The 25,391-nt window shown below is 40.9% G+C and overlaps 1 protein-coding gene across 10 annotated transcripts in view; it reads right to left on the bottom strand.

Moving 5' to 3' along the window:
• Positions 1–25,391, bottom strand: part of CNKSR2 (connector enhancer of kinase suppressor of Ras 2) — a 361,202-nt gene that overhangs the window by 149,288 nt on the left and 186,523 nt on the right. For 6 of the 10 annotated variants that reach the window (XR_016444124.1, XR_016444125.1, XM_090062378.1 and 3 more), the window contains one exon: positions 8,280–8,426. The exons of the other annotated variants lie outside the window; for them this stretch is intronic. Coding sequence is in view for 4 of the 6 variants with exons in the window: in XM_090062378.1 (XP_089918504.1) it covers positions 8,280–8,426 (147 nt within the window). In the remaining 2 variants the exon portion in view is untranslated. The remainder of the gene's footprint in view (positions 1–8,279; positions 8,427–25,391) is intronic. 10 annotated transcript variants of the gene reach the window in all.

Genomic DNA, 25,391 nt, shown 5'->3' on the forward strand with positions numbered 1-25,391 from the left:
TTCATGATATAATATAATATCTCCATCTGTAAAGTAAGACCAAAGTATTTCCACCTTCACAAATGATCACTGAACATTTCTTAAATTCAAACTATTGACATGATAAAAATGTATAAAAGAAAACTTTGCTAAGTTACAAAAATATGCAAAAAATTTACATGAATGGATATTTAAACAGGCATAATTATAGGAATCATAGGAAAGTTGGGCTAGAAGAAACCTCACAAGATCATCTAGTCCAGCCTCCTGCTCAAGGCAGAATCATCCCTGACTAAACCATCCCAGCCAAGTGTCTGTCTAACCTGCTCTTGAAAACTTTTAAGAATACCAAATCCAGTTTCTCTAGGTAGCCTGCTCCAGTGCTCGACCACCTTCATAGTCAGAAAGTTCCACCTAATTTCCATCCTAAATATCCCCTGCTGCAGCTTGAAACCATTGCTCCTAGTCCTGTCCTCTACAGTCAGAAGACAGCCCATCTCCATCTTCTCTACAATCACCCTTCAGGTATTTGAAGAACATTATCAAATCCTACCTCAGATTTCTCTTCTCTAGACTAAATAAGTCTAGTTCTTTCAGCCTTTCCTCATAAGTCTCATCTCCCAGCCACCTGATCTTTTTTGTTGCCCTGTGCTACACACTTTCCAAACTATCACACTCTTGTAGAAGTGCAGGGTCCAAAACAGGACACCTTCAGGTGAGGCCTCACTAGTACTGAATAAAGCAGAAGAATCATTTCCCCTGATTTGCAAGTGACACTTCTGTTGATACAACTCAGTGGGCATGTCTACACATGCAATTAATCTGAAACAAGAAAATCCAGCACATATCATGCTGGAGTTTATAGATCCAGGGCTGTAGCACGTTGAGCTGAGTCAATGCAGCCCTGGCTGGCTGGGGCACAAGGGTGCTCCAGTGTGGGGCTAGCCAGCAGGCAGCCCCCACACTGAAGCACCCTGATGCCCCAGCCAGCTGGGTCAGCATCTACACATGAGCTGCTGCAGAGTAACAAACTCCGCCATAGGATAATACTGGTATTTACGGCACAGCTAATTATTTTACTGTGGCCTAACAGATGCAAAGACTTTACTGTGGAGCTAACTAGGCAGATCTGCAGTAAACATCTTGTGTAGACACTCCCAGTATGTTGTTGGCCTTTTTTGCAACAAGAGTACACTGTTGGCTCATATTCAGTTTATGGACCACCCTAGCTCCTAGTCCTTGTCTGCAGTACTGCAATTTAGCCATTCATTCCCCAGTCTGTATTTGTGCATGTGGTTATTTCATCCCAACTGCAGGATTTGCAGTTCTCCTTGTTGAATCTCATCACTGACTGCAGAGAATTTTTCATTTATCCAGGTCATTCGGGATCCTAACTCTACCCCTGGAGCATCCACAACTCCATACATCTTGGTGCCATCTGCAAATATACTGAATACACACCTGATGCCATCATCCAAATCTTTAATGAAGCTCCTAAACAATACCAGATACAAGACAGACCCCTGGGGGAATCCATGGATGCTTTACCCCCAGCTAGACACTTAACCACTGAGGACTATGTGCTGAGTATGATGATCCAACCATTTCTGTATCCATCTTATGGTACTTTCACGTAGTCTGTATTTTCTTGGATTGCCAAAAAGAATGTTGTGGGAGATAGTGTCAAAAGCCTTGCTAAAGTCAAGGTATACCACATCCACCGCTCTCCCCTCATCCACAGTGCCCGTCACCCTATCATAGAAGGAAATCAGGATGATCAGGCATGATTTGCTCTTGGCAGATTCCTTGAAGACCAGCTTCATGATCTTTCCAGGTATAGAGGTCAGGTTGACTGGTCTGTAATTCCCCAGATCCTTGTTATTCCCATTCTTAAAGATAGGCACTTACCTGACCTCTCTGAGTTCTAAAAGAGGATAGTCAATGGCTCCAAAATTACTTCAGCCAATTCTTTCAGTACCCTTGGGTACATCCCATCCATCCCTGCCAACCAGAAAGCATCTAACTTTTCTAAATCCTAACCTGCTCTTTAATTACTCTAGGCTGTTCATCTCCTTCCCTCTCTCTGGTGCCAACTGTACTTTCATCTGATACCTTCCCCTATTTGTGAAGACTTAAGTAAAAGGGGCATTGAATACTATCATCTTTGCATTGCTGTGACTAAACTTGTCTTCCAAATTCTGTAACAGGGGAAGGCCGGGTTTCCCTGGTCTTCCAATGGCTTTTCACATACCTATGGAATCCCTTTTTATTGCCTTCTATGTTCCTTGCCAGGTGCATCTCAAAATGTGCCTTGGCCTTCCTAATTTTCTCCCTGCATGCCCATATGATACTCCTATACTCTTCTCTAGTACTATACCTGAATTACTGTTTTTTGTAGGGTTCCTTTTTGAGTTTCAACTCTTTGAAGAGATTGCTGTCTAGGCAAACTGGTCTCCTGTGGCACTTCCCATTCTTTTGCCTCCTCAGGATAGCTTGTTCCACTGCCCTTAAGAGAGCCTCCTTAAAATACAGCCAGCTGTCCTGGATTCCTTTTCCTTCCTCACATGCAAGGGATCCTACCAACCAGTTTCCTGAGTTTGTTAAAGTCTGCTTTTCTGATTCCAGTGTCCTTATTCTACTGCTCTCCTTTCCTTTCTCCCCTTAGGATCTTAAACTCTATCACTTCATAGTCCCTGGGTGCATCTACATAGGATACTGACTACACTGTAGCCTAATAATACTGCGCAGTAGCACATCACAGCATGGACAGTGCCAATATGCTGCTATGCAGTATTATTAGGCTACTGCACAGTAGTGTCACTTAAAAGACATTTGCTGCTGCTGCTGCACAGTAACTCCAGTCACTGCACATTTATTTAGTACTTGCTAAATACAAGTACTAAATAACTGTGCTGTAACCACTGTGCAGTAGCACCTCATGCTGATGCACCCACTGTCACCCAAGTACCTTACACCATCACATTCTCTACCAATTCCTACTTGTCTGTGAGCAATAAGATGAGAAGAGCTTCTTCCACACATTGGCCTCTCTACCATCTGAATCAAAAAGTTATCCCCTACACATTCCAGGAGGTTGCTGGACTGCTTGTGCACTGCTGTGTTTCCCTCCCAGCAGATGTCCTGCTACCAAAGTCACCCATGAGCTCCAAGTCTTGCTATATGGAAGCTTCTAACAGTTGTTTAAAAAAAAGGCCTCATTCATCTCCTCCCCTTGATTTGAAGGCTTATAGCAATGCCCACCATGACACCCTCACTGCTTCTCACCCCTTTGACTTCTACACAGAGATTTTCAATCTCTTCTCTGACCCTTACCCAGAGGCTAAAAATAAAGTACCTTTACTGTAAAAACAAAACAAACAAAACAAAAAACACACCCAAAAAACCCCCAAAACCCAACCTTTTACCATAAAAGTCATTCTTTTAAACAGGAGGACAAAAGGTTTTTTTATGTTTACTGATTGACATTAGGATTCAATATGCTGCATACACACTATTTCTGCATCATGTGATGGGCTGCAATGTACATACAACATAATTAGTTTTTTCTGTCAGATATTTTTGCACTTTAGTTACTAGCTTGTTCAGAGAATTGGTGAATATTTTTTCTTCTTGAGCCTTTTTAATTTCTCAGAATTCTCTATGGCAAATGAAAGTAATAGCAGAAAATGTAATAGTTAAACACTATTTACATGCATTCTTTGGCAAGAAATATATATTTGGGCAAGTGGTAAAAGGTAAGCATACCACATCTTCCTAGAAAAAACCTTGTAGGATTTGTTGGTTAGGCTGATTAGTAGTCAGCTGAGAAATCTGAAAAACTAAAAGCACCTTTAATATCTTCAGTCCCCCAAAATTTTGGTGGTGTATGACAAGTCTAAATTTTGGGAGATGCATTAAAGACATTCACTGGACAGCAGGAAATTAAAAATCACTGACAATCTAGTAAACTCCTGCATCAAAATCATTAGCAGTGTGAACTGTAAGCAACACCTGCTAGGATATTACAGAATTTCCTCTAGAACTTGCCCATCATATGGGCATGTTTAATTTTGCTCCATTTAACCTTGGGTTTTTCATGTTGCTGCAAGTGACACACTTTTCATGCACGTGCCTACAATTAACAACAAAGGGCAGTTTACTAACTACTGTGTCAACGTTACTTACTCTTACTTAGAACTCACACAGCCCATCCACCCTCCCCCTACACACAGCCCCCACAAACCCCACACCCACCCACACCCCACATATCCACACACACACCCACAATCTCTCTGACACCATATGCTCCCCCACATACCCACCCACAGCCCCCCACAAACTTATATCTACCCCCATTCTCCCCCCAGTTTACATGAGTAAGACTTCATTTTGAGCTATTGTGTGATCACCTCTATGTACACTACACTAACGCATGTAAATCAGGACAAAAAGATTTTCTGAAATCAAAGTAATGAACATTGTAGATGTTTGATTTTTAGAATATAATTTAGTATTTTTTGATTCTGAGATGGCAAAACCCCTTGCTGAAAGGACTACCTCTTGGGGCAAGGAGAGGGACTTCTGGTGGCAAAGGTTGGGGGTTAGGGGGCAGGACTTCCAGTCCCAAAGTGGCAACCAAGGGGCAGGGCACCTGTGAAAACTTGGTAGGCAGCCCCTCGCTTGAAATAATTGCCGGCCCCACACTAGAACCACATTTTGCCTCCTATCTTTGCTCACTCCTCTTCCAGGACTTAGAAAACAAAGCCATTAATCTGCAGGACCCGAGTCAACAATTTATTAGTATCTCACTTCTAAGAATTAGATACCACTAGTAATATGTCTTCTGCTCCGTTTTGTATTTGAAAAATATCGTGTTGCTGGGTATTGATTTCATTATAGCTTGTCTCTGCTAAATGTGTTGAATAATTAATACTATTTAAGTATATTAATTCTGAAACTATACCACTCAGTTATTTCATGACATCTTGATATAGGAAAACATGTTACCTCCTCCTTTGTCCTAATTGTCTCCCACCACCACCCAGAAAGAAACAAACAAAAGAAAAAAATAGAAAACAGACGTATTTACTTTCTTCCCTCAAGGTAACTACTTTTCATTGTCAATAAAGAACACAATCCTATGAAGGAACTGACATATACAGAACTTTAATAATACCATGTGAAAATTTCAGACTACAATGTGTGAATTTTGGAGAAAAGTGTATCATAGACAATGATGCTGGATTTTGAAGAGATAGCCAAATATAATCAACACTATTAGCACTCATCTTTGCATATTTTTTGAATAGCTGTAAGACTGTTGGGCTATTTTGTTCTTATATAATCAAACTATACAGATTTATCACACAACCAGTATTTAAAATTGACTTGATCAGGTTGTTGTATAACAAATGATTAAGGGTGATATGAATTATACTGTGTTTTACTGTCTGCTGTGTGAATGCCTACTAGTTATGCTTATGTAGAAGTTGCTTTAGAAAAGGTAGTTGCGTGAAGCCGAAGAGGACACTATAAGGCTTAGATGTTCATAATAAGAAAAGTATAAGGCTGCATGAAATGTTAGCTGTTCCTTTGTAAGGCCCCTTCAGCCATTAAAAAGGTGCATAGAAATGGAGTGTCCCTGAGATACGGAATGGGCGAGTTGTTTCTTGAAATAGTTTAGGTAGTGAATATTAGGTCAGAAAAGTATTGGATGCAAGTGTTCATGAAACTAAAGAGAAATAATAGAGCAATGCAGAAACCCCCAAGAGAGGCAACATAGGACTCCTGAGAGGAAGCAGATTGACAGACCTGATGACAAAAGCCACCTTCCTGGGGGACTGATCTTTACACAGTTTTACTCTATTGATTCCCCAGTGTAAATGAAACTTTTTAACTAAAAGGTAATAATGTACTGTCCTAATATTCTATTAAAAGTAGCTGCTTCCATTTAGTAAGTTTGCAAATTGGGTTTGGGCTTTGCCCTTCACCAACCAAGGGAAAAAAAATTATAAGCCACTGGTCTTTTGTTTATTGCCAATAAACTTGAAGAAAGAAGATACAATTAAATAGATTCTAAAATTTATCTTGACTTATTCCCAGAGCTTTTTCTAAAATCAATGTGCTTAAGTAAATCATCTCTTACGTCATGAAACCATGAATTACAGCACCTCCCCAACATAGGTTAAAATAAGATTCCAAACCTTTCGATGTCACGTCTAATACAACCGTAATATAGCATCAGGATATTGGACTTGTATTATTCATATTTTAATGGCATTTTGGTTGCTAGGTTTTAAATTGGCCTCAACAATTATTCACATTTCCTATATTAGTTCAATTTAAAAAAATGATAAAAGCCACCTATCTGGAATCTATTTTTAAATAAGAATGATAAAAGATAAATTAAATGAAACTAAACATAGCAGAAGTTTCCAAACCATTTCACATAGTGATTATTTTAGAATTGTGAAAATGAAGAAGTCTCAGAAAAATGCTCATTGCTCATGTTTACTGCTCTAATATCAGACACTTTAGAAGCTTCACTGATGATGGCTTACTGCCTCCAAATCTGTAACATGTCTTGCTGAGCAGCCTTTGGAGATCTGTGCTTTTTTGCTGCATGAAGTCTAAATGGTGGAAACTGCACTCCAATTTTTCAAGATCTCTGAAATAGCCTCTCTTAAATTAATTGCTTATTCACTATGATCTCTAGCACTGACCTCTCTTCTAAAATCCTGCTGTGGAATCTTTTAGGGGTATACTCTAGTGGCAAAGGCTTAAGCAGACCCAGAAGAAATATTTAATAAAGTCAAAAGGCAAAGTCACCATGGAAAACTGGAAGAGCTGGAGTATAGACTGGAAGGTTTTGGACTCAGTTTAAGCATTAATTTGTTTTTCAAGATTTATGCTGTCATCAAAATTCTTTGACAAAAACAGAACCTTCAAGCATATACATTAATATACTCACATCAGGCATACATATTCTCAATTTCATATTCAGATGTGAATAAATTATTTTGGTTGAAAGTTAATACCATATTCTCTAGCCAGTACTTTTTATGTTTTAAATGTTAAGCCATTTTAATACCTATTCAGTTTGAAAGACAATGGTGCCTTTAAACTATTAGAAAAATGGGGAAAGGAACGGGGAGGGAGTAAAACCCCTATGAATGATTTTTAATTACTTCTATAGATCTGTTAACATTTTAATGGCAATGAACATAGCTATCAGCAGTGGCATTTCCATATCTCATTTTCTTTTTTACCTGAATAAAATATATTCTTGTGTTCCTATTAATAGAATTAATTTTTAAATTAGACATTTTTAGACATGATAATCTCTCCCAAAATGCAAGTTTTATGCAAGGAAAATAAAATTCTTCCTTAATCTGAAGACTGGGTCATATCTAAAGTCAAAAGGAAAAAGATTATACTTTAACTTACATCAATTGGTAAGCTGTTTTCATCAGTCTGGAAAAAGTTCTACTTCCTACTAATTAAGAAGTCTAGAGTAATCTATCCCAGTGATGTTTTATACTTAAATAAGGTTATTTATATATGTTGGAACAGTGCCAGTCTACCAAAGACAATATATAAAAAAAGGATTAGTAGAGCCCTTCTCTCCTTGTTGCATTTAGGTATAGAGATTGATCCTGCAAAGAACTTAGCTGCTTGCACACAGCCCTATTTACATGAACAGATTTCAGGGAGATTACTCAAGGGCACATGGCTATGCACATGCTTGAGGTCTGATTCAGCCAAATATTAAAGCACATGCTTAAGTGCTTTGCATAATAGGAGACGGGCTTAAAATCATGTTCTTACACTAAACTTCAGAACATGACTAGAGTGCTTGACTGAACTGTGAAGAAACCAGACTTTTTCTCCTTTTATTTTCTAAGTGTGCTCCAGCTCCAGGGCAGGTTTAACAATGAATTAAAGAGCAATATAACAGCTCCCAAACTATGCCAGGAGAAGTGAACAGGAACCCTAAAATGACTCATGTACTTCAGCATGATGTCTTTCTTCCACTAACTGAGAAGAGTTATCCTACCGTTATCTGGGCTTGCAAACTACAAAAGATCTTATGGATCACTCTTAATTTTGAAAGGTCTAACTAATGGGTTTAATTTTAACTGAGCCTACAAGAACAAGCTATGCAGAGACCATTTCACAAACAATTTTTCAAAGCATACAAGATTAAATCCATATGCTGCTGGGATGAACCACAATAAAGCATCACTGAGATAATCTATACTTAAAATGATGGTGTATGACTTATGATTAAGCTTCATTACCTGCAGAGCAAGGGGCTTCCATCTCATATTTTTCAGTAAAGCTGGTGCTGAGGTAAGCATGCTCTGAGGTCGCTTTTTCAAAGTTAAGATAACACCACTCGGGTCCTCTCGTAGTGCATTCACCAAATTTTTCAACTGCCACCCCACCTGGTAACCAGCAAAATCATTACAATAAAGTTGAGGTACAGTATTCAAGATGTAATGTTCCCTTTTTAATAAGGTTAGTAAATTAACATAATAGGTGTGTGCATGTGCGTGTTATATTTTAGAAGATTAACTCAAGAAATGTCCAAACTTACTACATGAGAAACCATGTCAACTATAATAAGTATCACAATGTGTTAAAATGGATATGTACCATTTCAGCTACTAGAAGGAATAAACTACTGTGACTCTACCATCAATGCACATTTTAATTTTATGGTCATTTTAAAACTAATAATAACAAAGCCCAAATACATTTTCTTACAGCAGCTAAAAGGTTAAAAAGCTCTCGCTTCTGTTTCCTACAGTTTAACCTTCAACTGATCAACTTATGCTTCATAATTATCTTAAAGTCTACTAACCATATGTTGTTATACCTCTTCTACTCTAATAATTCCAGCACTATTACTTCTTCAGACTGATGCAAGTATCTGGGATTCAGTGAAAAGTTCTACTATTTACAGTGCTATAAAAATAAACTAAAAGCAATAAGGCAGCTGATTTAAAGGCTAGACTATTTGTCATTTGATTACAAATAATCTTATAAACTTTAATTATACTAAATTAATAAATGAAATGAGCTGCTATCTGCTTGAATATCACTCTAAAGTACATTTTACCAATTAAATTACAACACTGTGAATATTACGAAAAACATTAATACAGAAAGATGAATTGTCAGTTATTTCAAAACACCTGGTAAACTTTTTTAATAATTTGCTGCGCGCACTTTATGAAAAAGAATGAATATGCACGGTCCACACATACAATGTCAACAGTGACTATGGACTGATTTTGGATGCCTAATTTGCAACATTTTTACGACAAATTAATTTTTAAAGATTAGGTACTCTGAATATCAGAGATGCTCTAAGGTATCTCAAGTTCGGCCATTAAAAGTTGAGATATTCAGCATCCTCAATCATTCGGAAATCTTGGTTTATCAATTTAGAAAGCTATGTTATTTAAACACACTTGTCATTTCTGTAGTCTCTGTATGTCCTCTTTGTTTAAAAGCACATTAAAACTCTGCTTTCCACTTCCTTTGAAAGATTATATTTAAAATATTTTCTATTTGTTGTTTTTAACAATAAATTACACAAAATTATATTTTCAAGTTTGGATGTGACATTTTGGCTGCATTAGTTTTAAACACAATGAAGTAAATACATATCATTTAAAGCTACCTTATAGCCTGCTGGTAGAGTATTAAGCAGGGCACCCATGTTGCTAGTCACCGACCTAGTATTACAAAAAATCTGCATGCTGTTTTTCCTTCATATCAAGGAATTTACTCCTGGACACAAAAGAAAAAAACTTCACACAATGTATAACAGTTAATCAAATGGAAGGTACTGAGAAATGTGCAATGCAAGATGCTCAAAATTTAAATATTACCAAGTCTGCGACTTTTGTTTTACCCGTGGCTTTATGTTTTACCAGAATCTGTCTACCCTGCAGTACTTCCTGGAGATGTTGTGGAAACATAATTCATCTGTATGATTTCATTTGATTTGAGCATGCCAAGCCTCACATTGATTTTTCAGGAACCAGTTATTTTCAGAGCTGCTGCTCTGTGGAAGACGGCTGCCTAAGTCATCAAGAGTGTCAATGCCCATAATTTGAGGCACTGCCAGACTGACACTTCACATTCTTCATGTACTACAGCAAACCTAGTCATCCTCTCTCAATACCAAACTGAATTAAATGTTAGGTTCTCACTTTCACTAAACCCAGTGTATATTTGTATAGTACTGCTCATATAAACAAAGCAGCAAAATACTGACAAAATTTCTCCCACAGAACTGTTCTTGGACTCCACATGCAAAAGACTTATGAGCATGGCTGGGACACAAGGGCGAGCCTTACCCTAGGGCTCCATACTACAACAAAACTAATAATTTTCTCTAGAACTTTTAATAAAAAAAAGTTACAATTTTATGCAAAACTTTCGAAATTCATTTACTGCCTTGTTATAGTCTCCATTTTACCTTACGAATATCTGCAACAACTAAAGGGTTAACATGTAAACATATAACTTATTGTTTTTAGTATTAATCTCCTATTTTAAGCATAGCCATCTTGCCTGCCTACAACAGTGCTTTCTGACTCGCATAGCAATTTTGGAGATAAAAGGATTTCTTTAAAACACTAGTGCAATGGTTCTCAACCAGGATGCCTTCCAGATCCGTTCAAGGGTCCTGTGGGATGCCAGGCCAAGCTAGCACTGTTAGGTGTGCAAGATAAACGCAGAGATTTCAAATAAGAATCCAAAGTGTTAGAACCATTCTGACCTGTTGTGATCTTTCTTAGGTCTTTGCAACCAAAGAATTGCTCTATTCATTTTTTATAGTAAAAAAATCAAGTGAAAACTAAGACCTGGTGTTTTCTGAGGAGTGCCTCAGACTACAAAGGTTGAGAACCACTGTGCTAGTGAAAGTATTATATTACAAAAATGGAAACACACTTGTAGCTTCATTCCTGCTTTTACGTTGCGATTAAAAATGAATTACAATTCCCAATGCTAAGAACTCTTCATAAAAAGAGTAAAGAAAATGTATTTTTCAGTTCTGTAACATAAAGGTATACTGACCAGGTTAGCATCCTGGCACTGAATGAAGCAGCAGGAATCACCTTGAAGAGGACATGAGATGACTAAAAATAGGAGTTACACCAATTATTCTTGTTATAAAATGAATTTGCATGGGAGAACTATGCTTTAATACCACCTGTTCGTTATTGTAATGGCCAGAAAGATACCCATGAATTGATTTTTGGTTATACTAGCAGATTTTTTAAAATGACCTGAATATTCATTTTCAGGATAGCAGAGATTAAACTGATTATCTGACCTATTCAGTAACTTTCAAATAAGAATCTCTAATCTCATTATAATAGTTGCAAGGATTAAAGGAAATCACTGAATACTGTTATAGACTATAAGTTAGATGTTCTTGAGCATAAACAATTTTACTTCACTAATTTTTTCCAGGGAAAATTTAAGCACAATTTTAAAAAAAAGCCTAGTTTTTCTCTTAAGGAGGTATCATTTCTGGTTCCACCACCCTGAAGGCCATTTTGTATCTCTTGAGTAGAAAATGTTTAAGAGAGTGATTTAGGGGACTTAGATACTCATCGAGGTGCCAATAACAAAGATCAGCATACAGTAAAAGCTCTGTTACCCAGCATGCCCCAGGAATGGGGGATGCCGGTCAATCAAATATGCTGGTTAATCAAACGTGCACCATCTGGTGCATTCTCCAGCTTCAGTGTGCCAGGGGACAGGGAGGAGGGCCCCGTGAGGCTGCTTTGCCCTGGGCTGAAGAAGTGGCAAAGAAAAATGCAGCTTGCAGTGGTGAAATGGGAGGTCCCCCCAGAAGTGATACTTTTGGTTTCACTTTTGCCGCATCCCTCGCATGCCAGTTAATAGAGTTTTCCGGCAGATAATGTGCTGATTAACACAGCTTTTGCTGTATTTGCCATTTCTGCACTGAGATCCTCACCATAAAGAATGAGACCTTAACACAACCTAAGAAAGAGAAGTAATGAGACACCCTAAATAAATGTATTAGGTGCATGGGGTTTGCAGTGGTGAAGAGAAGCGTATGTGCATATCTGGAACTGTTTAAAAGCACACTATCCTAGAGACAGAGAATCTAAGACCCCTTCCAAGTATAATCTAAATGTATCCTCCAAAAGTCTCCTTTAAAACCATCTGATCTACCAGTATAGCCAATTGAGAATTTCCTTCAAAATGTCATACTTCCTGTACCATTGTTACACCTTTAAGTACAGGATACTGGTTGGAGATCAGATCAGAAGAGTAACGTGGCTGTTTGGACTGTAGCTTTTTCCTGTGACATACTGCATATAATTTGGGACCCTCAGGGTGCATCTACACATGCAGGCAAGTGTGCTTGAAGCATCTCAAATACGAGCAGCACAAATTTGAGCCAGGGATTTTTGCCTCAGCACATGGGCCCGGACATCCACTTTGGTGTGGGGCAAGTCATGCCACTTGGGACAAAACAACTCTGCCCACATGCTTCTGGATCTGCAGCTGGGGGAGCTAGAGCCTGGAGCCAGCACCTGTGGGTGGCATCTACCAGCTCCTTGGATGCCTTTGAGAACCAGTGACTGTGGCCTGGGGGGCTCTGCTTGGTGTCCCCCCACCCCCTGGAGTACTTATTTCACGTTTTGACCCTTTGACCCCCACATCACTCCTATCCTGTTTTTTTCCTAAGTTGTTCCATGAAATCCATTCACCCATTAGGCCCCATATAGTGGGGGTTACTAGTTTACCAGGTGGGCCTTAGAGTCCACAGCAATTATATATATTAGAGAGAGAGAGAGAGAGATCAGTTGGGCAATGTTTGATTGCTATATTTACAATTTTAAAGCAATTTGGAAACCTACCAGTGTCTCTACCATCAGAATAAAATAAATTCTGAATATCTATATGTCTTGATGTTTGCTTTTAGTTTCATTATCATGATGGGTGTGTGATGGGGAATGTGGGGTTTGCAGGAGGAGGGTAGGATGCAGGATGATGTGTGGGTGGGTGTGGGGGGCTGCTCAGGATGGGCAAGTCCCCTGCCCCCCCCACAGGGCGCTGCCCTGCCACACAGCACATGGACTGCCCCCACCCGCAGCACAGCTGCAGCCCCCCTGCAGAATCCCAGCTCCTCCCCCACAGGGCCACAGCCCCCCTCAAGGGTCCAGTTCCCCCCTGCAATCCCAGACCCCCCACACGGCCACAGCCCTCCCTCCCCCCGCAGGGCCCACAACTCACTCCCACGACAGCAGTGGCTGTGGGGCACTCAGGGCCCACTGCTGCCAGCCACCCTGTGGCGCAGCGCAGCCCCAAACACCAGAGAGCTGGTGCCGCCTGTGCCACTTGTCGTGGGACTGTCCCAGCTTGCTGTGGTGCGACATGGGGCCGTGCACCTTTCTCCAGCCCCAGGGCCACTCGCGCTGTCACCCAGGTGCTGGCACTGCTCACGGGGACCATGTATCATGCTGGGCCAGGGGACCCATGCCCCCTGACCAGCCCCACCACCCACACACAGCCCCCCCCAGCCCCTACTTACCACCTGGGTCCTGATCTTTGCCGTGCTTCTGTTTGTCCCAGCACACTAAGGGTGCATGCCCCATATGCTGGGACAGCAGAAGCACATAGAGACGCTCTGGCCAGAAACCATAGTGTCTCTACTGGGGACCACTTCCTGGTTACCCAGGGTATTTTTTGATACCTGGATCTCCAGGTATCAAATTCTGAGACTGTGCTGCAAATAGGCAGTGCAAGGAATGTTTTTTTGTTCACAGCGTGCCTGCAAGAGGCACATGCGTACTTGTCTGGACATGCCCTCAAAGTCTCTTTCACACTGGGAAAATCTAGTCCCATGTGAATTTGGGGGAGAAGTCTCCCCAGCTACAATACAGTACTACCTCCATTGAAATTAAATTCTGGATCATTTAATTCTTAACACGTATCGCTGTAAGATTATTAAAAGGAATCCATGCCAATTTGTGTTATCTTGTAGACCTTGACAAAAGTAACCAAACCAAGTCCTGAAACTAAGTCATTGTGTGCAAGAATTTTCAGTTTCCATTTTATTATGGTACAAATCTTATAGTGTGCTATTAAACTGGAACCATGATTAACTCTAAAAAAAACCCCCACTGTGTTCGAGTAATGTTTGAACTTTCAAAAATATAGCACTGAATTTCCCAACTTCTGGATACCTGATTTCTTAATGTTAATTGCATTAATAGTAGCTTTGAGTGTGGAATTTTGATGTGCAGTAAGAAACTAATGTTATCTTGTAAACACTTGGGCTTTTACTAGAAAAAGGTAATTTATGAAGCAAACCTTCTTTAAAAGCCCTATAATTTGGTATATTTATTGTTTTCAATTCCATTACCCAATAGACTGTAAGGAGTAAGAATATATTAGTAAATAAATAAATAGATAAATAAAGACTTTAGTATTTTTCAAAGAAAAATAAATTAATTTTATTTACAACACACGTCTTTTTATGAATTCTTGATTAGATATTGGTGTTTTGTTTGTTTTCAAATTTGCTGAGCTTGGTTTGGATTTTCTGGGTTTGTATTACAGATTTGTACATTTAAGTAAACATACTATCTAACAAGATGAGCAGTCCATTTTTAATAATTTAGGATTACTACAAGGTGTTTCAAATAATTTACCAGATTAAATTAATTTTGTCAACATGATCTAACCATAAACATTTTCTTTAGTTGGAGACTGACTGCAATATTGGCTTTTGCTAAGTAGTATACATGTTACCTCATGCACTTATTACTCATGTTGAAGTTGATAAACTAGAGGTACAGCCTGTAATGAAAGAGGTACACATAACTGTAAAGATGAGGAGACAAGAATCCTGTTCCTCTTTGGTACATGACTGCCTACTGTAGCTGGCCCACCCAGGTTACGTTATCACAATAGACCAATATGATACTTTTATTCTAAATTCTTAAATTGCTTCAGTTTTCCTTAAAAATAATCATCTAGAAACACTTTTCAAGAAGTGATTAAAATCTTAATCTATTCTATTATCTGGATGTGAAAGAGGATTCATGTCTTGAAAAAATTGGTTTGTTTAAAGTCTTAACCCTGAGCATGTGCACAAGATGACTCTGCACCTTCCTTATGGTTGTAAACCATTTTGGGTACTACTGAAAATAAATAAGAAGTAATAGAAAAGTTTTGAAGGAGTTGCTTAATTTATTAAGACTCCTCCTTCATCTTGCTTCAGGAAAATTATTAGTAGTCCTCTTTTCCTTACCCCCTCGTTTTCCAAATTAAGATGGAATAGAATAAACACTCTGAAACTCAAACTATTCTTGGGAGAAAGGACTGTCAGCTGAGTCCTTACTGCCAAGTCTCATCCAATTTTGTCCACCTGGCTCCTCCAGAATCTATAAAAATTATCTCACTAGGACTGAGTTCTTGCTCTTCGGAGTTCCAGTTAGTGGCCCTTTCCCACAATCAAGAATTTTACATCAGTACTTTCTTAATCATGGGCAGTTTTCTGCATAACATCAGAACTCCATTAATACATTAAAGTTCCATAGTGTATAACCAATTCCTGTTCTCCAGTTCACCACTGTTCTTGTGCCTGGCTATGGATACATGTGAGTATTGTCACCAAAAAGCCCTGAAATGCATTAAAGGATCAGTTTAGATGCAACTAAATGGATCTAAGTTGAGTATTTTAAAGTCGCCATAGCATAGAGGTAGAAGATGGCACTAAATAATTTAAAAACTCTAGAAATTCAGTACATATTCCACTTATAAACTTTTGTATATTTAAAAAAAGAATCAAAAAACTTGCTAGTCCAAGGTACGGTCCAACTTAATTAGCTGGAGGATGAAGTTATGAACAACTAATAACAGGTTGTGGTTCTGGAACTAAAAACGGGCATCTTTGGAAGACAACTGACAGTGCACAAAGAGATCTGATAAGCACAAATCTTCCATGGATGTAGGACTATATTTTTTGGAATGTGATCTGACCTGACTTGAAGTTTTAGGGAAAAGGGAAACTAGTAAAGTCATTACAGTTTAGAAGGAAGAGGAGTATTTTCCTGCTAAATATAAATTGTAACATCTTTTAACTCTATTTTCCTGCTTAACAACCATGCTAAATCAGCCAAACTATCATTTACATATTTTTTCAAAAATAAAAAAAAAATACGCTACTCCCTATCTTTAGTATTGCTCCTTGCACTATAATGCAGTGAAGAGACTTTTAGACTGTGCAGTTTCCTCAAACTCAGATATGAACTTCTACCAAGTAAGATTTTGCCAGGAGAGGTACATTCCCGGTTACCCATATCCAAATCTCAAACCCCCCCCCAACAAAAATGAAATTATTCATCTCCCTTCATCTTAATAATTAAATGTGCAAGAAGCAGCAAATTGAGCCTATTAAATGATCATCTTATCAGTCACTTAGAATGACCCAATGTACTGTTGACCAGATCAGGCAGCAGCGAAGCAAAATATTAACACAAAAGGAAGCATTTTACATCTGGTTTGGTGAAATACCTGGCATAAGATTAATAAATAAAAAGGCTGATTCCTGCTAAAAGATCAGAGTTGAAATTGATTGTCTGATAGCTCCATGAAAGACCAGAAGGAAGAAATGGACATTCTTCTTCCCCAGCCGTGTTAAATTATAATAGAAAACAGTGGAATGTTGTGGCGTTCTCTACACCCTATGATTGGGTAGAGAAGCCACATAAGAGGATGAGGAGGGTTACTACCTAGACTACTATGGAAAAGTGCTGGGAGAGGATTGGATACTTAAAGTTTGGAGAAACACTCAGCTAACTCATCACCAGTAATGTGTCATCCACCCTTATGTGACAGTGTTCATCCAAAGATCTCATAGCACTTTTTAAAGGTTGGTTGGCAAGTATTACCATAGTTATGAATGAGGGGTCTTTCACCTCCCTTATTTAAACAAGCTGTTTTAAAATAAAGTAAAAAAGAGGTGGGAGTACTACATACACATACTATAGTACTCTTCTTAATCTAACTGAACCCCCATAATATTATAGTCCAATTCATACCACCATCCCAAAATAATAATTTACACAAGCTACAGTGAAGTATATAATATCTTTTACTAGATAATATTCAGGTATTTTATAAACATTTTTTAGTTATCACTAAGGGCCTGTAAAGTAAATAGTATTATACTTACCTTGTAGATAGGTAAACAAAAAAACAAAAAGGTGAAGCGACTTTCCCACAAATAAATAAAGTCAAGAGCAAAACCAGAACCAGAACCAAGAAATACAGACTCAAGGGTATCCTGCTCTTAAGATTATGGGCCTGATTCCTATTAACATTTTAGGCATCCAAAGTAGACTCACATGTCCAAGGGTGGATCCAGGATTTGGAAAAGGGATGTGCAGCAGGAGCTACCTGTGCTGCTCCTTAGGGTATGGGAGTGAGGTGTGCTTGAAAAGGGACACAAGAGGAGGGGAGCTAAGTAAGAAGCAGGGGCAGAGAACGGACATCTCCTACTACTGCTGTTGCTATCCTAAGTGGAGCCTGGCATGCATATGCGCACTACCCACAGCCTGCAGCTGGAGAAGGGCAGAAGCAGCTTGGGAGTGGTGGATGGGTCCCTTTCCCTACCACTGCACTCTGTCCAGCCTTACTGGGTGTCCTCTGCTGGCCCAGGAGCTCCAGCTGCAGGAAATAGCTTCATGGGGTGCTGGGCTCAGCAGAGAATAGCAGCGGCAGCAGCAGCCAGGTTCCCTCTTTCTGCCCTCTACTCCTTGCTGACCCCCATAATCCCCACTGGTAGGAAGCAGAGGCAGGAGGGAAAGTGCGAACTATCACTGCTGTTCCAGCTGAGCCTGGCACTTGGCCCAATTCCTCTCCATAACCCCCATCTATGGGGGGACAGGTGCAGCCTTGAGGGTCCCTCAGTCACCCGGTCAGTTGGAGACATTGACAGTGGCTGGTAGGGCCATTTCAGCCTGGCCTGCTCAGGTGTCCCCACTAGCCCATGGACTTCTAGTGCTTGTTTTTAATAAAGGGTCTCAACTGACACAGCTTGAGCTCCTAACACCCCTGCTGCTGCAGCACTGGGTGAGAGTTCGGGCTCTTCCTTTGCAACTGGAGTATTGGATCCCTGTACCCTGCTTAGAGAACCACTTTCCTTACTGGGGGCCCACCAGACTGGGGCCCCCTCCAATTCAGCTCCCTGAGCTCATGCACCACTTCCTCGCCACCCCCCAGCATCTCAGCAACAGCAGCTGGATTGCAGGGAACCCAAACAAGAGGGCAAAATTGTCCTGTCTTTGACCCTGGATGAAGCAGTTTTGCTACGCTTGTACTGTTACAGGCTCATGCATGGGAAACAATTCCTTCTCCCCCTTTGAAACAGCTATAAATGGATACATTTTCCATACCCTCAATTCGATGGGGAAGATGACAGTGTGGTATAAAAATAGGTATACATTAGCAGATTTTTCAGGGGCTTAAATAGGATGGAACTTATCACACTTAGATGCCTAATAAGTGGGACAGAAGCTAGCACTATTTTTACACTGCCTCTCCAAAACATTTATTCTGTTAAACTCCTAGCCTGCAGAATTTCAAATTGACTAAACTGTCTTGTTCCATCTGGGTATTTATACAGCCCTATGAATGCAGTATTTGAAGGCGTCACAAGAATTATTGGAACAACCACATTTCCTCACATACAACACTCATCTTTTTGCCCCAAAATCATCCCTCCAGAACTGGGAAACATATTTTAGGTAGGGAAGCTGATTTTGTGCCCTGGAGAGAAGCACCCAGCTTTGATTCCTTCTCCACCGTGCAGCAGCTGTGGTGTTACTCTTCTAGCAGCTGAAGGAGCCAATTGTCTTAATGGCTCATTGTTCTTCACTCCACAGCCATTAAAGATTGACACTCCTTTTTAGCAGTTTTGATGTTCCACCAAACCAAATAACCTCTCCAAGGGCAATTTCACTGTCTGCTCCTGGTCTCCCCTCTCCTGTTTCACACCTCTAGAAACCGTTTACAGCTAGAGTTAAGTAGGAAAAGGAGGGTAAATCAGCTGAAAAATAGGCTCTGTCCTTGCTCTATGCAGCCATAACTCTGGAAAAGTCTTTTTCCCCCTTTCATTCTGCCATTCAAAAACAAGGTATGTATTATATTCTAGGGTGTGCTGTATGTGAGGAAAGATGGTATTCTTGTAACAGGATGAAGTCTTCATGTTTTAGTTACAGGAACTGTGAGACATGGAGAGAATTAGAGAGCTACCTACAGACAAAGGAGACAAAGGAGAGCTGTGGCAGAACTAAGAAATGTGTAAACTTCTAAATTATTAAGTTGTGGCCTAGTCATAAACCCAGCCTTCAGAAGAGTGCCTACAGATTTAATAAACTTTCCAAACAGTTTAAATAGATTAAATTAGTCACCACAACTGTATAATTTCTAAGGACATCTTACTCTCTTAATAATAATCCTACCTCCGAGTTTATCAAAATTCTAAACTAATATATTGTTTTTGTTTTTTCCCCCACTATTACACTGGAAATCTTCAAGAACATTTTGAACATGTAAATCATTACATTAATTTTAAAATCTAAGGAATTGGGAATAGAACAGTGAAAAGTATCTCATTGTGAAAAGTATACATTAAGCATACACCTGGTTTTAAAAACGACATGGTGTCAGAACACAGATGAGATTCTTGAAAGGATATCATAGATAATGATTTATTTTCCTGTTTATTATTTGGAGCCTCTACACCTGTGTGTGCTTCAATTTCTCTAATTTTATGTAACGAATTATCAAAACATTGCCAAAGCAGTAGCAATGTTGTCCAACAAGTCACTTCCAACTCCATCTTGGAGTCACCTTGTGTTTTTTAGAGCATGAAGAAAACTTACTTGAGATAACAACTTGCATCATTACCACAGATAGATACTTTTGCCCTTGATATAGATGGGTCCAGATGCTGGATGTTCACTTCCAAAGGTGAAAGTAAATTAATATATGTTTTTAAAAGTTTTCATACAAAACAAAAAAAAATTAAACACATTGTCAATGCTCCAGAGAAAAAGAAAAGGAATGTCTGGTAATCAAAAAGCCTATAGCTACACTTCCTTATGCTGGTTTTGCTCAGTACCACTGAATTCTGATATAAAAATAATCTCCCTGTTTTATATTATACAGGCTAAAAAGCACTTAACTCACATAAAACCATTCTATAAGCAGTACTAAATTGTACATATGCACATATATACACTTCTGTAACTATTCTGCAAGCAGTACTAAACCATATCTATCTATACCTCTCTCAACATATATAAGAAAGATACAGCTAGGTAGCTAGCTAGGTTTTAGTACTGTTTATAGAATATATACAGTGTGTGTGTGTGTGTGTGTGTGTGTGTGTGTGTGTGTGTGTGTGTGTGTGTGTGTGTGTGTGTGTACACACACTGCTGCCCACCTGCCTGCCTGGCACACCACTCTACCCTACTCCCACCTCTGCAGCAGCAATGCTGACTTGGGACTGTCGGGGAGGAAGGGCAGAGGGAGTGTCCCAAACGTCCTTACCGTCAGCCTATATATATCGCTTCAACAAACGAAGATAAGCTGAAGAATTCCCCTAAATTAATTCCCTCTGCCCCAGTGGTAAAAAGATTGACTTGCTTTGTTCACAGCTTTAAGATACCTTTTTGCAAAATTTATCAGATCTACCAACTCACTCGTTTTTCCTTCTATTACTTCCTAAACTACAAAGAAAGAAGGTAATGAATTATGCATGTGTCTAATTTAAAGTAAACACTTCTGAATGATGCCCAATCTACTGGCTAGCCACACAAAAACTTAGATCTTTCTTTAAAATTGCATGTAAAATAAGTCTGTGATTCTGAGGATAACTACAGACTAATCAAAAGCATACCTGTGTGTGATCTAATCTTAAACAATGTAAAATGAAATACAAAAAACACTGAATCAATAATTATTTGGAAGCAAAAACTTCACAAATTAAGGCACTGCATTCTTATTAGAACAAAAAAAGCTCACATTTTATATTTAAAATGCTCCAGAAAAATTTCAGAAGCTTGTAGCCAAAACATCTGCAACCCAAGCAGAATTGCTACCTAATGTAATGTCATGCACAAAAAAATATTTATTTTTGTTTTGGGCTTTTTTTAGTCCACCTAGAAAAACTGAAGCTTGTGGTTTCTCCAGGCTTTAATGGTAAGAATTATTTTTAAAAGGGCTTGGTTACTAAACATTGGACTAAATTCAGATATTTCTCTCATTTATCCAGAAAGAAAAACTGAAAAATTATAAAACTCTTTGTGGAGACATACATAAATATATTTTTAAACCTTTATTTACTCAAACATATATCAGGATAAGCAGCAGTGTCACATGATACATATATATTTGCTATAATAATTTGTATATAAGCAATATATTTGCTTATAAAATATTATATATTTGCTTATAGCCATGCAAAGTAAAGCCATAGATACAGCCTTAAATTGTGCATGTGCAAGTATGGTATATGTACAGATACACAAATGTACATCTCCTGTCTAATAAAGCACAGTGGGTTTGAATAAATGTTGGGAGAACAATGGATTCATTAAAGCAGCGGTTCTCAAAATTCTTAGACTTAAAGTACTCTGTGAAAAATGAAACCTTTTATGTTTTCACTTACTTTTTGACTACAGAGTAAAAGAGAAATTCTTGTATTGCAAAGAACTCAGGAATATCACAGGTCAAAATGTTTTTAACAGTACAGATTCCCATTTAAAATCTTTAGGTTTTTATGAATCATGTTTGCACACCTAACAATACTAACATTGCATGGCACCCTATGACACTACTAAAGAGATTTTATGGCATTCGAGGGTGCCACGTCATTAGAATATAATGCAGATATCACTTTTAGATGAGCGCACACACACACACAATATCTGTATTCAGTAAACTGAAGAAAATTGGTAGAAAACGGAAAACTATATGCTAGCAATTCTCTTTGTTGCAGTCTCCTCTTGTTCCATCCAACAACATAGGAATTACAGACAGATTGTATCATGGTGACTTTAACAGGAAACAAAGAAGCAAGGAACTGTAAGAATGCACTTCTCTTTTAAGTAGACAGTAATCACATCTTGTTTCTTAAGTTAAAGATTCTCCCAGGGCAAAAGAGAAAGGAAAGATGGAATAGGAATAACTTATGTCCACACAGAAACAGCACAAACCCAAGAAAAGGTTTTTTGGAATGTATTCTATATACCACAGGGGCGACGCAGAAGGGATCCACATGGGTGCACATGCACTCCCTGTGCGTGGTGGTTCACCCCCTGCAAAAAAGGCGTTGCTGACATTGCCACCCCACTGACAGCTCTTCTGACGGCATCTGTGGGTGGTCCCTGATTGCCTGTGGCTGCCACCCCTGCTGCCAGTGATGCCTGTGGGTGGTCACTGACCTGTGGTCAGTGCTTGCCACTCCTCCACCACTGCCAACAGTGCCGGCGGCATCTGCGGGAGCTCCCTGCTTACCATTGCTGGGCTCCTGCCACCACCAGCACAGCCATGCCCCCCCAGCTGCCAGAGGCACATGCCATTCATGATACACCATACTTAGAAAAAGCTGCAGAGAAAATGAACGTGTGAGGTGGGAGGTCAGTTCACCTCACTCAAATTATTCACAATAAGAAAAACAACTTTAAAAGGGTCTGAATGCCAATAAGTCAGCTCAAAACCACAAAAGATGGTCGTGATATAGAACACAAAGTTTAGGCATCTCTGAGGACTGACGTATCTCCATTTGTAGAGACCAGTTAGGGAAAATTTACTTAATGTAGGGATATAAAGCTGATGTTCCTACTTTCAACAGTACCCTAAATAATTACTATGGTTATTATAACAGAGCCTGATAAGGCCTATTCCCAATCGTGAAATGAAGCACTAGTTGGCAGGTAGAATCAGGGACAGGCAAAAAGGCATCACTTTAGAATATACAACAAAGATGATCATACTAGGGAGGATGAAGAGATACTCTTTAAACTTTTTCTTCTGTAGATCTGATTCAATAGGGGCAAAACAAGAATAGGTCACAAATCCCACAATCTTTCTGCATGTCAGAATGTGTGGAGGACAAAATCTAAGGTACAACCCTTGGCAGGATTAAGAGGAGAATCATATTGCTGTACAATGTAACAGACAATGGGTTTTACTCCCAGGCAGAGGAAGAAAAATTTTTGGGGGGGAGGGGTGCTGAGCGTGCTGTGCACCCCTCCCCCAGTGGAAAAGTCTGTGGGGGAAGGGGCTGGGGGTGGGGAAATGGCTATGTGTGCCTGCCACTTTAAGGCCCTGGAGCTGGCAGCCTCCAGGTGCCTAATGAGGGCAGCCATTTTAGGTTCAGGGCTGCCTACATAAACATGGCAGTTTGGCTACTGGAGGGCAAGTAACAACACTGCTTGGCCAAAGGGCTGCTGAGTTTCATCTGGAGGTAAGGGAGGAGCTGTAGGGGATGGTAAGAAGGCTCCTGGTCCTGGACACAACCTGAAACTACACCCTGCTGGGAGTGGGTAGCCTGGTGGGGCTCCCAGGAAATGCCAGGCCAGTGATCACCCTGGTGAAAGGCGGGTCAGGGCACTGTAACCCCTAGCCCTCACCTTCGGGTGGGTTGCATTGCATTAGAGGTAGTTGTGGGGGTGCAAGCCCCGAGGAGGAGAGTGGAGAGTTGGAGGCCAGGTGTGGCTGAGGCCACCTGAGCCCTGCAGGGGTTTGAGACCTGGAGCTGGAGAGTTGGAGCCAGGCATGGCTATGGCCACCTGAGCCCACCTGTGGAGGGAAGCCCTAAGACCCTGAGTAGAGAAGGTGTGATGGACAGTGAGAAGCCCCCAGTGTGGGGGGGGGGCAGCATGAGAAGCCTCCAGTGAGGGAAGAATGGGGGTTCAGGCAGAGGGTGAGAGAGCAGAGTCCTGACCCCAGTAAGTTTTCCATTGTTGGGAGGCAGAGTTTGGGTCAAATATAACATCTGAGCCCCAGTGTGAGGAGGCAGTGTGGGAAGCCCCAGTGTGAGGGGGCAGCAATGAGAAGCTCCAGTAGAAGCCCAGTGTGGGGAGCAGTGTGATGTGGAGCCCAGTGAAGGGAGAACAGGGGCTTATCCAGAGAGAGCAAGAGCTGAATCCTGACCCCAGTAAGTCCTCCACTGTTGGGAGGCAGGGTTTGGGTCAAATATAACATCCATAGGAGCACCACAAGTTGCTGCATGGCAGGGGGGGTGGGGAGTGAGAGTCCCCTGTGAGATCCTGAGGCACTAGTTGTGGTGTGAGGTACCACATCTCCCCACATCCATAACGGAGGAGCCAGAGAGGGGGACCCCAGGGAAAGAGTAATGGTCATATATTGAGGCCTTCCTGAGCTTCCCCTGACTGGCCCAGGCGGGGGCCAGGGCCAGGAGGGTCAGAAGGGCAAGGAGGCCCACCGAGAGGTACGGCCAAGAGCCAGAGGCCTGGAGTCCCGACTGGCTTGGGAGTGGGCTGGGGCTAGTCTGAGCCAAAGGTCCCAGTGAGGGGACCACACCCGAAGGGGAACCAGTGGCAGTGAGATATCTGGCCCAGTATGACAGCAGCAGAGTCTGTCTGAAGGGAGGAACCCAGGTGGGGTCCTACAACAGGATTCTGGGGCCCATTGTGTGGGACTGGCATGTATGAAAACATCAGGAAGTCATCAGCGAGGCTTGGGCTGCAGTGTAGCGGAGGAATGGAGCCACAGATAGTGCCCCCTAGCAGCAGGGCAGAAAATTGGCAGCCTCCCACTTAAATTACATCTATTAATTAATTATTAAGATCAAGGTGTGGCAGGAAAGAAAGCGGGTGGTTAGCCCAAGAACAGGTGGGCTGCTGCACAGAGATCCTCCCCGAGGAGGCCCTCTGTTACAGAGCCAAGGGGGGTGGGAGTGGCTGGGACCAGGCAGGGATTGGGAGGGAGTGGAGTGGAATGGAGCCCAGGCCAGGATTGGGGTCGGGGCCTGCTGCATGCAGCTGGCCTTTTCCCTGCACCCAGGGCTCCTGCCCACTGCTGGTGCCCTCTGTGCCAGTGAATCCACTGCCCCCCAGCCCTGCACTGGCCCCAGCCCCAACCCCACACTGCTGGGGGGGCCTGGAGCGAGCAGCTCAGTCCCATGCCCCGCTGGGGGTGCCCAGAGTAAGAAGAGTCAGTGCCCACCCCACCCTAAGTCAGAAGAGCCTGGTGCAGCCCCAGCCCTAGTCCGCAACAGCAGTCTACCCTGCCCTACACAGATCCAGGGGCACATACCCCTGCCATGCCTCCTGAGTTGCATAGCAGCAGCTGTGCCCCCAGATGAG

This window comes from Crocodylus siamensis, chromosome 1 (genome assembly GCF_052110815.1).
Source record: "Crocodylus siamensis isolate JL-2025a chromosome 1, ASM5211081v1, whole genome shotgun sequence".
Lineage (NCBI taxonomy): Eukaryota > Metazoa > Chordata > Crocodylia > Crocodylidae > Crocodylus > Crocodylus siamensis.